Source organism: Coregonus clupeaformis, chromosome 30 (genome assembly GCF_020615455.1).
Source record: "Coregonus clupeaformis isolate EN_2021a chromosome 30, ASM2061545v1, whole genome shotgun sequence".
Lineage (NCBI taxonomy): Eukaryota > Metazoa > Chordata > Actinopteri > Salmoniformes > Salmonidae > Coregonus > Coregonus clupeaformis.
This window is the reverse complement of record NC_059221.1, coordinates 13822621-13838471: the sequence shown is the minus strand read 5'-3', so window position 1 is coordinate 13838471 and position 15851 is coordinate 13822621. Positions and strand designations below refer to the sequence as shown.

Here is a 15851-nt window from a genome sequence, read left to right as displayed (position 1 = left end):
AAACATTCTAAATTCACTTTCACCCGACAGCGACAATATGAAATCTTCTCTAACCAAAAGCACAGCAAGAAAATGCTCCATTCCACTTAATGTTCAGCTGTTAGGGTCCATGATGGTTGCTTTTTGTTAAGAGCTACCTGGAGCTTCCTTGCACACACTCAAATGAGCTCAAATCTGTAACCAAAATCAAGTTAAGTGTCAAATCTGTAAACAACATAAACCATAAGAGAAACACGATCAACACCTTGGTGTTGATTACTGTGAGCCTTGTAGTTTGCAACAAAGATTCTGCACTTATGGAGACATCTTGTGTCGATCAAGCTGCATTAGGACTTTCTGTAACACTTCAAAAGTGAAACGGAGTGGCTTTGGATAAACCAAGTTGAGTACATACATCAAACCCAAAAGTAAGGCACAAGCAGATGCGACTGAACTCAGTTCATTCACCACCTCCACTCCTTCGATGACTATGCCGATGTCTTCTGGTGGATGCAGTAGTCCTTCACCTTCCTTACGAATGACAAACATTGCCATGGTGAGCTGCTCCAACTCCCCTCTGAGCCTCATCAGCCTGGATGTCCTACAGAAGGCAACATAACACAAAGACAAAATAAAATGTTAAAAGGACACCATTCACTCAGCTTTTTCTGTAATCTAAATAAATATATAATCAGTACAGGACATGCTGACAGAAACTAAGTACCAAGTATTAGGTCCTTCTCATCTTCTTCCAGGTAGATGATGAGGACCTTCAGGACTCTCTTCTAATATTAGTGTTCTCCATCTGGGAAAACACAATCTTGATCAATTTTCATATTCCCAATCACCTGAAGTTCACCCGCTCCATCTCTCTCTCTTAATGAATCACGTTTAGCTCTCTTGTAGATACAAACACACACAAATGTGATAGATGCACCTGATCCAAAATCTACATGATTTCAGTGATCTTTTCCCCGAGTTGCTCCTCCTTTGGCTTGGATTACTCTAATCAGCTGAGTTGAAAGCATGTCTAACTGGGCCATGAACATTGATTCCAGGGGAACAGTCGTGAGCCTCAAGAACTCAGCATTGATCTGAAACATAAGACAGCAGGGCAGGGGAGGGGATCACTAAAACAACCTCCACCATGTCAATAAATATCACCTACATCATCTATCTTCTCTCAACCTTCTCAAATTGTGACCAAGGTATCATAGCTGTACCTAAAACCAGTCACTCCAGCTTCTACATCTTCTCATTTGACCTCTTTCTGTTGAAACAGAGCAGGCCATCTGGCCTTGACGTCCGCATTCCTGGGTTCCTTGTTCACCACCTCCTGACGTCTGTAAGCAAAAGTCTGAGCCATTTTGTCCGTGACTGTCCTCTCATTGTTCCTTTTTCTAATCTCTTTAAGAAGTTCAAGTCTCTCTTTTTCAAGGCTTTCGGGAGTTTCACCAATTGGCAAGGATGGGTAGAAGTTAGCCTCAGCTCGTTTTGTCTTCTTCACTTTTTTAGCAGGGAAAGCATCTTCAGCTGCTTTGGATTTCATTGAGTTAACTGAGAGCTCAGGACACCCGTGTGATTTGAGCTGGGTCCTGTAGTTTCCCATTTTGTGCTTCAGTCTTTGTTTCCAGCCGTGGCAGCCATTGAAGGAGCCAGGCTCTTTCAAACAAGGATGCTTACTGATTAAGGCCTCTGAAACAGTACAGAAGTCTAATTCTTCTGGGTAGGCCTTGTATTTGAAGATTTCCTCTGCTAGTTTATCCAGTATATCGGACTTCATCTTGGAACTGACAGTCAGCATTGTTTGGCTAACCTGGTATTCAGCATTTGCCCTCTCGAGTTGGATCTCAGTGTCGTATGAGGAGCGTGGAATCGGAAAGTCCTTTGGCCACTGTTCTGTTGGGACGACACAGACTCAGAGGATGACAGGATCATAGTGTCATCTGATACTATGGAAATGCTGTCATCAGAGCCATGTGAGGTTGAGTGAGATGCAGTCTCAACAGGGGTACTGGTCAAAGTTGGGTTAGTGTGCTGCTGAATCACCTTTACTGTTCCCAAATCCCTGAGTTCAGAGTGTCACGTTCGTTAAGGAACGGGTCAGACCAAGGGCGCCAGCGTGATATACGTACATGTTTATTTACACTGAATAAACACAGCGACAAAACAACAAACAAACGAAACGTGAAGTCCTAAGGTTGTACATACAACGAACCTTACCCGAACAAGATCCCACAACTACACAGTTCCAATAGGCTGCCTGAGTATGGTCCTCAATCAGAGACAACAGCGACAGCTGCCTCTGATTGGGAAAACCACACCGGCCAACATAGAAATACACATACTAGATAATACAACATAGAACATACACAACAAAAAGAATATACACACCCTGACTCAACATATAAGAGTCCCCTGAGTCAGGGCAGTGACAGTACCCCCACCCAAAGGTGCGATTCCGACCGCACAACATAAACATAACAGGGTAGGGGCCGGGTGGATATTCCGCCTCGGAGGCGGATCCGGCTCGGGGCGTGACGACCTCTCACTGTCCGCCTCCCTGTTGCGCCCCTGGTCTGGTCTGGACCTCGGCGCGCTACTTCCCCCTCTCCTTCCTCCCACGATCGCCAGGCCCTGTCTGGACCCTGGTGTGGGAGACCCCGAACCTGGAGAGGGGCTGACGTCATGGTCTGGACTGGAGCCGCTGACCGAGCTGGACTGGGCACCGTGGAGCGGACTGCTCTGGCTCGAGTGGAGCCGCTGACCGGAGCTGGATCAGGCACCGGTGGAGCGGACTGCTCTGGCTCCGAGTGGAGCCGCTGACCGTAGCTGGACTAAACCCCGGTGGAGCGGACAAATCTGGCTCGGAGTGGAGCAGCTGACCGGAACTGGATCAGGCAGTGAGCGGACTCTCTCTCGAGTGGGCCGAACTGCCTGGACGACTCCGGCTCAGTGAGCCGGCCGGTGCCGACCAGGCACCGGTGGAGCGGGCACGGGCCGTGCGGACTGGACAAGCGCACCACTGGTCTGGTGCGAGGAGCGAACAGGCGGCCGACTGGCGGCGCGCACCACTGGCTTGGTGCGAGGAGCAGGAACAGGCCGGGCCGGACTGGCGCGCGCACCACTGGCTTGGTGCGAGGGCAGGAACAGGCCGGGCCGGGCTGAGCGCGCACCACTGGCCGGTAGGACAGAACAGGCCGGGCCAGGCTGGCGAGGCGCACTACTGGCTTAGTGCGAGAGCAGGAACAGGCCGGGCCGGGCTGGCGGCATGCCACCACTGGCTTGGTGCGAGGAGCAGGAACAGGCCGGGCCGGCTGGTGGCACGCACCACTGGTGACGCGCACCACTGGCTTGGTGCGAGGAGCAGGAACAGGCCGGGCCGGACTGTGGACGCGCACCACTGGCTTAGTGCGAGGAGCAGGAACAGGCCGGGCCAGGCTGGCGACCGCGCACCACTGGCTTGGTGCGAGAGCAGGAACAGGCCAGGCCGGACTGTGGAGGCGGACTGGAGGTCTGGAGCGGAGAGCTGGCACAACCCCGTCCTGGCTGAATGCCTACTTCCGCACAGTATGTGTGAGGCATCAGCACAGGGCCTCTGGGCTGTGCACGCGCACTGGCAATACAGTTCGTAGAACTGCCGCAGAGATATGCGGGACCGAGGAGGTGTACTGGAGTCCAGGGAGCGTTGAGCCGGCACACCCCGTCCTGGCTGGATGCCCATCTTCGCATGGCACATGCGTGGTGCAAGCACAGGACGTACAGGACTGTACCGGCGCACTGGCGACACAGTCGTAGCTCCGCATAACACGGAGCTTGCCCAGTCATACGCTTCCTCGCGTGAGTCACGGGGAGTTGGCTCTGCTCTAACCCTAGGCTCCACCAACCACCCCGTGTGCCCCCCAAATTTTTATTGGGGCTGCTTCTCGGACTTCCTCCTCGACCGGCCTCCTCCGTGTTGCCGTTGCTCCTCTCCTGCCTGGGCATCTACCTTAGCCATGGTCCTTTCCCCGCGAATATCTATTCCCATGACCACAATTTGCCCACCTGTGACATGGCTATTCGCTCCGCCTGGGCACGCTGCTTGGTCCTCGTTTGGTGGGATCTTCTGTCACGTTCGTTAAGAGCGGGTCAGACCAAGCGCAGCGTGATATACGTACATGTTTATTTACACTGAATAAACACACGACAAAACAACAAACAAACGAAACGTGAAGTCCTAAGGTTGTACATACAACGAACCTGACCCGGAACAAGATCCCACAACTACACAGTGCCAATAGGCTGCCTAAGTATGGTCCCCAATCAGAGACAACGAGCGACAGCTGCCTCTGATTGGGAACCACACCGGCCAACATAGAAATACACATACTAGATAATACAACATAGAACATACACAACAAAGAATATACACACCCTGACTCAACATATAAGAGTCCCCTGAGTCAGGGCATGACACAGAGGTAGAAGTCAAATTGAAGAACTCGTTGCTAAAATCTTGGTCCATATACAGTGCTATGAAAAAGTATTTGCCCCCTTTCTAATTTTCTCTACTTTTGCATATTTGTGATACTGAATGTTATCAGATCTTCAACCAAAACCTAATATTAGATAAAGTGAACATAAGTGAACAAATAACACAACAATTACATATTTATTTCATTTATATTCATAAACAAAGTTATACAACACCCAGTTCCCCTGTGTGAAAAAAGTAATTGCCCCCTTACACTCAACAACTGGTTGTGCCACCTTTAGCTGCAATGACTCCAACCAAATGCTTCCTGTAGTTGTTGATCAGTCTCTCACATCGCTGTGGAGGAATTTTGGCCTACTCTTCCATGCAGAACTGCTTTAACTCAGTGACGTGTGGGTTTTCAAGCATGAACTGCTCGTTTCAAGTCCTGCCACAACATCTCAATTGGGATTAGGTCTGGACTTTGACTAGGCCATTCCAAAACTTCCAATTTGTTGCTGAAAACCCACACGTCACTGAGTTAAAGCAGTTCTGCATGGAAGAGTGAGCCAAAAATTCCTCCACAGCGACGTGAGAGACTGATCAACAACTACAGGAAGCATTTGGTTGAGTCATTGCAGCTAAATGTGCACAACCAGTTATTGAGTGTAGAAGAGCAATCACTCTTTCACACAGAAGGTGTTTAACTGTTTATGAAATAAATGAAATAAATATGTAATTGTTGTGTTATTTATTCACTTATGTTCCCTTTATCTAATATTAGGTTTTGGTTGAAGATATGATAACATTCAGTATCACAAATATGCAAAGTAGAGAAATTAAAGGCAATTTTTTCATAGCACTGTGTCGCAGTCTAATGCTGCCTTTTAACCCAAATACACTTTTTATAGTTTCGAGCAGGTCATCCAAGAACTCTGTATGCTATTTTGGAGGTAAATATTTCCGAATTTTTTCTCCCCGCAAAGACAACTTCCAATCTTGCGGACTTGGTTCCAGCCATTTATCTTAAAAAGAGAGCAAGGACACATTATTTTACTTTGTTTGATAGATCTATCAATTCAGCTTTAAACTCAATACAATGTAGGGCTCAATTGAATACAATGAATTACTACTACGTTCACCAGTCTAACCTTTAAACATGTATATTTTCACTTGAGAGACAGATCCCTCTTATTCTGTAGTCTGCTAGCGGGTATGCATCTTTGAGTTCTTGTGGCTCTACAAGTTCCACTTCCTTATTGGGCGACATTTTAAGCTAATATGCTCTTTAGTGTTCAATACACCACCCGCAAAGCCTCATGACAATGAAGATCAACTTCTCCTGCAATATTATCATGTTAATGATTTCACTAAACTCTGGCAGTCCCCTGAGTGAGCCATGTACCAAGATCATACCATCCCTGTAGTTAACTCCATTGTGTGTCACACTTATAGCTAGGCATACTAAAATTCCTCAAATTACAGTCTCCTGATTTTTCAGATGTTGGAAAATATGTAGAAAATATTATCTTTCTGTAGAAAGTTGATTATGACCATAGATATAGATAGAGCCTTTGGTTAGTGAGGATTGCAAAGCAGGGTGATTTCTTGACAGATGGCTCAGTAAAGCATTCCAAGTCTTAAATGTGCTTATGCAATCCAAGTAAGTACATGGTATGAATGACCCGTACATAATGCCTATGACTAAGTTTATAATGCTTGAGCAGTTCTGATCTTCTTGAAAAATACCTCCCACAATCTTTGCATTTCCACATTCATTGCAACTCTGGAAAAACAAAAGACAAGGACTTTACTAGGCACATTAGGCCTGTCTAAATAACGTTAATGTTACCTCTGGGAGAAATACAAAATGCCAATCTAGCAAACCTCTAAATTATTATTAGAATTTGACTGTGATGCACAGAATGGACTGTGACACATAAGGCTAGTTGTATTAGTGCTACATTTGTGATTTGCTGACTATCACAACCAATTTTGTTGAATATTGTGACACCCAACAATATTAACATTATGTTATGATTTAACTGGATAGAACCCAAATGCAGACAAGTACACCAAGCCAGAGAAGTTTTAACAGGTTTATTATAATGTTCAATAGTCCAGGTTTCCAATAAATGGGGAAGAGCAAGTCCAGGTTACAGTGAGGGTACAGATCCAGGTCAGGGCAGGTGTGGTACCGTAATGTCCTAGTGTCCGTGGGGAGTCCAAAGGAGAGGTCGGTGGTGGAGAGCAGGATGGTGGTGGCAGGAGTGAAGCGGAGGCAGGAGTCAGGTTCCAAATATATGGTTGTCTTGACTATGATCTGACGATGAGTGGAAAGTTTAACCGGGTCTTAAAGGCTGAGGTGATTATGGTGAATGAGCTGCAGCTGGAACCCTGACTCCCGCACACCAGACTTCACTCCTGCAATCAAGGACAGACAGAGGGAGGAGGAGAGCAGAGAGAACTACCTAGCAGCAGTAGGGCCTAACAGTGCCCCCCTCTACGGACGCCACCTGGCGGCTTACAGGGTTTATCAGGATGTAACCTATGAAACTCACTAACCAGAGCAGGATCCACAATGAAGCTCCTGGGCACCCAGAACGTTCCTCAGGACCATAACCCTCCCAATCCACCAGGTACCGGAAACCACGACCCCGGCGGCGAACATCCAGAAGTCGCCGGACAGTGTAGAGCGGACCCCACCCCACGATCCTGGGCGGAGGAGGGGACCCAGAGGGCGGGCACAGAGGGCTATGCCGGCACGGCTTAATCTGGGAAACATGAAAGGTGGAATGAACCCGTAGGGAGGCAGGAAGCTGTAGCTTAACCGCGCAGGGGATTAACAATAGACAGTATCTTGAACGGTCCTATAAACGAGGCGCCATCTTCTTAGACTCCACCTTCAATGAAGGAGTCCCGTGACTTCAGCCATTCCTCTTGACCAGGAGAGTAACCGGGGCCTGGGACCGGTGACGGTTGGCTTGCCTCTGCATGTACGCCGGGAAGCTCGGGACAGAGCTACCCTTGGCCTTCCTCCAGACCTTGAAGCAGCGGCGCATGTGGGACTGCACCGAGGGTACCGCCAGTTCCCTCTCTTGGGAAGGGAACAGGGGAGGTTGATAACTCCAGAGCACACAGAAAAGGAGACAAACCAGAGGAAGCGTTCAGAATCAAGGTGTTAACAGAGCATATTCACCCAGGGAGCATGGAGCTCCATGACCCAGGGTTAGACCCAGTGACACAGCAAGAGCGGTCTCCATCTCCTGGTTCGTCCTCTCGCTTCCAGTTGGTCTGGGGTGATATCCAGAAGACAGGCTGGATGTAATGCCCAAAGCTTTACAGAAAGCTTTCCACACCTTGGAGACAAACTGGGGACCCCTGTCAGAGACAATATCCGTGGGTAGACCATGAGGCGAAACACATGTTCAACAAAATATCAGCCGTCTCTCTGGCAGTGGGCAGTCTAGGTAGGGCCAAAAATGGATGACGAACTTAGAAAACGATCAATCACCGTAAGAATGACAGTCTTTCCAGACGAGGGGGAAGTCCAGTGACAAAATCCATGCGATATCGACCAGGGCCGGCTGGGTATAGGTAAGGTCGTAGATGACCAGCGCTGGCCTGGGTGGAGTTTTTACTTCGGCACACCGTACAAGCAGCAATGAAGGCTCGAGTGTCCGCCTCCATCGTGGCCCACCAGAACTTCCGTCGCACAAAATCAAGGGTCCCTTCGAAACTCCAGGGTGACAGGTAAGGGAGACGAGAGTGAGCCCACTGAAGTACCTGGGAGCGAGCAGACTCAGGGACAAACATCCGGTTAGGAGGACCCCTCCCAGGGTCAGCTTGATGGGGATGTTGAGCCTGTCTAACAATCCCCTCGATGCTCACATGTGATGACCAATACTGCAAGTAGGAGGCAAAATGAATTCAGGGTTACTACCAGTATCAACAGCCGAATGAACACGAGGGGGTCCGGCTTGACGTTGCGACCCAGGACGGTAAGACAGAGAAAAAATTGAATCTCCCAAAAATAGTGCCCACCTGGCTTGACGGGGGTTGAGCTGCTTCGCTGACTGGAAAGCCGATTCTTATGATCCGGTCCAAACGATGAAGGGTTGTTCCGCTTCCCCCTCAACTAATGTCGCCACTCCTCGAGAGCCAGCTTAACGGCACGAGCAGTTCACGATTGCCAACATCATAATTCCTCTCTGCCTGAGAAAGTTTCCTAGAGAGAAAAGCACAGGGATGCAGTTTGTTATCTTCAGGAGAATGTTGTGACAACACCGCACCTACCCCAGTGTCGGATGCATCCACCTCCGACAAACTGGCGGTCGGGGTCCGGCTGCATCAGAATGGGAGCCGAGGCGAGCGATGTTTCAGTTCTTCGAACGCTGATTCGGCCCCTTCATTCCAAGCGAACGGTCGTGAGATGGAGGTGAGAGCGGTGAGAGTGGCGCCGCAATGCGGCTGTAGTCCTTGATGAACCTCCTATAGAAGTTCGCAAACCCCAGGAATCGTTGAAGTTGTTTGCGGGTAGAGTGGGCTGGCCAGTCCGTGACAGCAGAGATCTTAGCTGGGTCCATCCATAACTCCCCCTGAGCTATGATGTAACCCAAAAGAGAGTCTCAGACACATGAAATTCACATTTCTCCATCTTCACAAACAGTTTGTTCTCCAACAACCTTTGCAACACCTGGCGCACATGCAGTTCATGTTCCTGGGAGGACTCTGAGAAAATCAAGATATCATCCAGATAGACAAAAACAAACCGATTCAACATGTCCCGAAGGACATCATTGACTAGTGCCTGAAAAACAGCAGGGGCATTGGACAGCCCAAAAGGCATAACCAGATACTCAAACATGTCCCAAGGGTGTGTTGAAGGCAGTCTTCCCATTCATCACCCATACGAATGCGCACCAGGTGATACGCATTTCGTAGATCAAGTTTCGTAAAGATGGTAGCACCATGAAGGAGGGGGGAAAAGCAGAATTAATCAAAGGCAGAGAATACTTGTTCTTAATGGTGATGTTAGTTAAGTCCACGTTAATCAATACAGGGTCTGAGGGTCTTATCCTTCTTAGCAACAAAAAAGAATCCTGCTCCTACAGGTGACGAGGAAGGACGCATAATACCTGCCGCCAAGGAGTCCCGAATGTAGTTCTCCATAGCCTCCGTCTCCGCCGGGAGAGATTGTGCAGGCGACTGCTGGGGCGGGGCTCCTGGCTGGAGGTCAATGGCGCAGTCATAAGGCCGGTGAGGAGGAAGAGAAGTAGCTCTGTGTTTGCAGAAAACGGATGCCAGGTCTGATACACGTCAGGAACAGCAGAAAGATCCATGGACTCCAGTGGAGGTTGAGGCACAGTACTGGCAGGAGTCTGAGCAGAACACAAACAATTCACATGACAAAAAGTGCTCCATGAAACAATGCTACCTGTCACCCAATCAATGTGTGGATTGTGTCTTATGAGCCAGGGATACAAGGACCAGGGGGTCTGTGGGCAGTCGATAATATGGAATTGAATGTTCTCCTGATGATTTCCCGACACTCTAAGACGCACAGGAACAGTCTGATGGGTAATACGGGTCAACAATTGTCCATTTAGACCCTTAGCCTGCAGCGGACAGTCCATAGGAACAGTCTCCAAATCCATCTGTTGAGCCCACTCTCTATCCAAAAAGCTTTTCGGCACAGTCAATCAGCGCACTAACCGAGAAATTCTGGGACTGCCACTGGAGGGATGCCTGGAGCAGAATGCGGGGAGAAGAGGAAGAATCCGCTGCTTCGGCTCACCAAAACTTCTCCCATTAATGATGAGCCGGGCCTTTTCCCGGACCGAACTGGGCAGGAAGGAACGAAATGACCAGCTTCTCCACATACAGGCAGACCCGAGCCTGAATACGACGTGCACGCTCCTCTGAGGACAACCGTGCACGCGCCCACCTCCATGGCTTCGGGTTCAGTGCTCCTCGTATCGACTCCGGGAAGACACGGCTTTCTCCGTAGGGAAGATGCAGGGAGGAGTTTGTTGATGACAGACACTCCTCTCCCGGCGGCGCTCCGAATCCGATTATCCAACCTGATAGTGAGTGAAATAAGATTATCCAGCGTAGGCGATTCATCATATGACACCAATTCATCTTTTAAAGTCTCAGACAAAGCATTGATGAACACTCCTTGTAATGCCTCGTCATTCCAACCACTCACTGCTGCTAAAGTCCGAAACTCCACTGCCATCTCCGCCACACTACGCAGCCCCTGCCAAGAGAAAACAACCGTTTCGCAGCCTCCTTGCCTCGTGCGGGGTGGTCAAAAACCTTCCTCATCTCCGTGGTGAAGGCCACGTAAACGTTGCAAATGTCCGACTGACTCTCCCAGACCGCGGATCCCCAGGCACGAGCGGAACCGCTAGTAGAGTTGATAAGGTAGGCAATCACGGGCTCTTTCTGAGGCGTAGGTGAGGGGCTGTTGTTCAAACACTAACGAGCATTGAGTCAAAAAATCGCCACAGGTTCCCATGTTCCCGTCATAGCGCTCTGGAGCAGGAACAAAAGGCTCTCTGATCTGGGCTGAAGGGGTAGTAAGGCAGACACTTGATTGGTGAGTAATTGAACCTGATTAAGCAGCACCTGACTGTCCTCAGCAATCGTCTTAAACAGGGTATCATGTTGGCCAAGTAAAATGCCCTGATTGGCTATGGCAGTCCAAATTTGAGTGCACTCTGGGGTGGTATCCGAGCTACTGTCTGCTGGGTTCATGTTGGTCAGATCATACTGTTATGATTTAACTGGATAGAACCCAAATGCAGACAAGTACACCAAGCCAGAGAAGTTTTAACAGGTTTATTATAATGTTCAATAGTCAGGTTTCCAATAAATGGGGAAGAGCAAGTCCAGGTTACAGTGAGGGTACAGATCCAGGTCAGGGCAGGTGTGGTACCGTAATGTCCTAGTGTCCGTGGGGAGTCCAAAGGAGGGTCCGATAGTGGAGAGCAGGATGGTGGTGGCAGGAGTGAAGCGGAGGCAGGAGTCAGGTTCCCAAAATATGGTTGTCTTGACTATGATCTGACGATGAGTGGAAAGTTTGACCGGGTCTTAAAGGCTGAGGTGATTATGGTGAATGAGCTGCAGCTGGAACCCTGACTCCCGCACACCAGACTTCACTCCTGCAATCAAGGACAGACAGAGGGGAGGAGGAGAGCAGAGAGAGAACTACCTAGCAGCAGTAGGCCTAACACATTAACCTTATTCCAGTCTCTATTCTATTAGAATGACTTACCAGCAGCAGTAAAACAAATAAATCCAACATTCAGGTGTTGAGTGAATTCACTAAAACAATGCTGGGAGAAAATGCAAAAGTTCCTTTCAATGTTGAGACCAGTAAAATGTTCATAATGTTCAGAAGTGATTACCTGGTACTATTCAACGTTAGCTAGCATTGCACGTGGTTGGCTAGCTAAGTTCGCATGTTAGCGAGTAGTAGCATTATAGCTAACACAATTACTATGACAAAGAAAGAAAATAATGGCTACAATTATTTATTTTTTTAAACAAAATGATCTGGGAGAAAATACACTGACTTAGTTGACAATGTCAGAACTACCCTTACAAAACTTAACACAGACACGAGCTCGCTCGCTAGCTAGTAAAGGTGACTACCATTAGCTAGCTAGCTAAGTTACCAATGACTTTCGTAACACATTTTGTTCACAACAAAGTTGTATAAATCTCAAACGCCGCCAAATGGTCAATTAAACTATTATTAAACACACCACCAACAACATATTGCTTACCAAATATGATTTCATGACTCAACCTACCGTGTATAACCGTGCTTTCTCATCAACCATTATAAACTGGGAAGAGCAAGAGGATTTGCAGCTGGAAAAGTTGCCGCTGAACGTTGCGTAATGACGTCAGATGTCTGTACAGACTATGCATTTGCATGCGTAAGGAGAAAACATTTCTATGCTTCCATTGAAACAGAAATATTAGAATGAGGGGAATGTACATTTATTTAGGTTGAGCGAATCCACAAGAAATAGGTTGAAACCGGTAGGTTGAAACACCTGGACAAGAGGAACACCTACGTGAGAATGCTATTCATTGACTACAGCTCAGCATTCAACACCATAGTGCCCTCTAAGCTCATCACTAAGCTAAGGATCCTGGGACTAAACACCTCCCTCTGCAACTGGATCCTGGACTTCCTGACGGGCCGCCCCCAGGTGGTAAGGGTAGGTAACAACACATCTGCCACACTGATCCTCAACACGGGGGTCTCAGGGGTGCGTGCTCAGTCCCCTCCTGTACTCTCTGTTCACCCATGACTGCATGGCCAGGCACGACTCCAACACCATCATTAAGTTTGCCGACGACACAACAGTGGTAGGCCTGATCACCGACAACGATGAGACAGCCTATAGGGAGGAGGTCAGAGATCTGGCCGTGTGGTGCCAGGACAACAACCTCTCCCTCAACGTGACCAAGACAAAGGAGATGATTGTGGACTACAGGAAAAAAAGAGGACTGAGCACGCCCCCATTCTCATCGACGGGGCTGTAGTGGAACAGGTTGAGAGCTTCAAGTTCCTTGGTGTCCACATCACCAACGAACTATCATGGTCCAAGCACACCAAGACAGTCGTGAAGAGGGCACACGACAAAGCCTATTCCCCCTCAGGAGACTAAAAAAGATTTGGCATGGGTCCTCAGATCCTCAAAAAAATTCTACAGCTGCACCATCGAGAGCATCCTGACTGGTTGCATCACCGCCTGGTATGGCAACTGCTTGGCCTCTGACCGCAAGGCACTACAGAGGGTAGTGCGTACGGCCCAGTCATCACTGGGGCAAAGCTCCCTGCCATCCAAGACCTCTATACCAGGCGGTGTCAGAGGAAGGCCCTCAAAATTGTCAAAGACTCCAGCCACCCTAGTCATAGACTGTTCCCTCTGCTACCGCACGGCAAGCGGTACCGGAGTGCCAAGTCTAGGTCCAAAAGACTTCTCAACAGCTTCTACCCACAAGCCATAAGACTCCTGAACAGCTAATCATGGCTACCCGGACTATTTGCACTGCCCCCCCACCCCATCCTTTTTACGCTGCTGCTACTCTGTTAAGTATTTATGCATAGTCACTTTAACTCTACCCACATGTACATATTACCTCAACTACCTCAACTAGCCGGTGCCCCCGCACATTGACTCTGCACCGTTACCCCCCTGTATATATAGCCTCCCTACTGTCACTTTATTTTACTTCTGCTCTTTGTTTTTCTCAACACTTTTTTTGTTGTTGTTTTATTCTTACTTTTTTTGTTTAAAATAAACGCACTGTTGGTTAAGGGCTGTAAGTAAGCATTTCACTGTAATGTCTGCACTTGTTGTATTCGGCGCATGTGACCAATAAAATTTGATTTGATTTGATTTGATTTGATTTGATTTGATTTGATTTGAAACCACTGAAGTATAATGTTTAATAAAACGAATCCAAAAAAATACATACATTGAGGACACTTTTTTCAGTCCACAGAAAACTGGAAAAATGAATGTTCTTTAAACGTTCCCATGAAACGTGTCTAGAACATTAATATCTTAGGGTTCTGAGAACATGCTAAACACGTTCTGGGTATGTTCTATTTGACATTATGGAAATGGTCTCTTGGAAACATTCATTGCACATCACGGGAACATTCCTATGAAAACATTAGTTAATGCCCTAATGAGACTCTCAAGGAAACATTCTCTAAAGTTGTGGGGACGTTTGTTGTTAGCTGGGAAGGAATGGGCTTTATTGATGGTTTCAACTTCTTTTTGAAAACCACAATCATTATCACCTGCATAAGCCCTCAAAGACCACCTAAGATTATGTTAACCAAATATCTTTAAAAGCAACTTTTTGCAGTTGATGTAATTTACTCCAATTAGCTACATTGGAACTAGATCTCTTCTTGATAAAGTAATTCCAGATATACTAACCTGCTGAGTGGAGTGGACACTTCTTTAAAAAGCTAGTTTTTTTTCCAGCAGTTTTATCAAGTACTGTTTTATGAGGGTGGAACTGAAGTCCTGAAATACTGTAGTCTTGTGATGCTAACAAGGCAGATATTTAGCAGGCTGAAATGCCATACATTGAATTACAACCAAGGTTTGGACAGCAAGCTGACCAATCGTCATATTGTAAGCAGAGCAGAAGGCAACAGGGACTGCAGAGACCAGTAGCTTCCTGTCTGAAGGCAAAGTGCCTATCTATCTATTTAGATGAATTATTTCCTCCCCTGGAGATAATACTAAAAACTAGAACATCAGTGATTATGATCTCTCTCTCTCTCTCTCTCTTTCTTTCTCTCTCTCTCTCTCTCTCTCTCTCTCTCTCTCTCTCTCTCTCTCTCTCTCTCTCTCTCTCTCTCTTTCTTTATTTCTCTCTCTCACCCTCTCTCTCTCTACCCCTCTTCTCTCTCCCCCTTTCTCTCTCCTCCTCGCTCTCTCTCTGAAGAGGAGTGATAATTCACTGCTTCCCTCTCCATTATTAACCTTCAATCTACTCTGCCGGGAACAATAAGAATGAGCCTTAGTCTCCTGGCTTCGAAAATACTTTCCCCAGGGTCAAGGATTGAATACTAAGGATATGTGTTTTAATGCCAATTGTACAGTCTTACCATTGTTGATCATCAAGTGATAAACTCTGAATGTACATCTTGCAAAGAGCATTGCAGTCCAGGATTGAATGCTGAGGATATGTGATTGAATGTTTTTTCTTACGATTATTTTCCAGCCTTGTCCCAAATCTGTTTGTGCTATATAGCCAACTCATATGATGGTTGTCAAATGTTGGCATGACGAGTATAATAAGAGTTGGCTTTACTGCTAAATTCAGTTGGCAAAAAATAATCTATGGAGCAACACAGTTTTTGACCGTGCTAAATGTGACTATGTAAATCAGATTTCTTTCCACTAAAAAGTCAAAAGAAGATTCTGGTTTCTGGACATGTTTATTCGCGTCAGACTCATTGCTTCACATAGATCATTTTTGCATGTAGGAGTTGACTATACAGCACAAACAGATCTGGGACCAGGCTAGTTGTTGACTCTTCTTTGGGAGGGATCCTCCTGACCGTGTTTCTCTCCATCCAGCTTGCAGAGAACACTGACGCAGCAACAGAGCCACCAGTGAGCCAGGAGGAGAAGAGGGGGGCAGGAGGCCCACAACACTTGGACCCAGCTGGGCTAGAGGACTGGGAGCAGGGGTCCCCCTCACAAGACCACCTGGAGAGGAGAGGAGGAGGAAGAGACAGGGCAGGTAAGACCTGAAAGAATACTCCTTTCCGTCCTCTTTTTTGTTTAAATTTTTCTAGAAGGAATTGTTTGGGAACCTTACTCTACTCCACTACCACATTTTGCCTTGACGATCTGAG

At 47.5% G+C, this 15851-nt stretch overlaps 1 protein-coding gene across 2 annotated transcripts in view; it reads left to right on the top strand.

Annotated features, from left to right (window-relative positions):
* LOC121545865 (rho guanine nucleotide exchange factor 25) overlaps positions 1 to 15851 on the top strand; it is a 125712-nt gene that overhangs the window by 19299 nt on the left and 90562 nt on the right. For both annotated transcript variants that reach the window (XM_045209452.1, XM_045209451.1), the window contains exon 2: positions 15571 to 15736. In XM_045209452.1, the coding sequence (XP_045065387.1) occupies positions 15571 to 15736 (166 nt within the window). The remainder of the gene's footprint in view (positions 1 to 15570; positions 15737 to 15851) is intronic.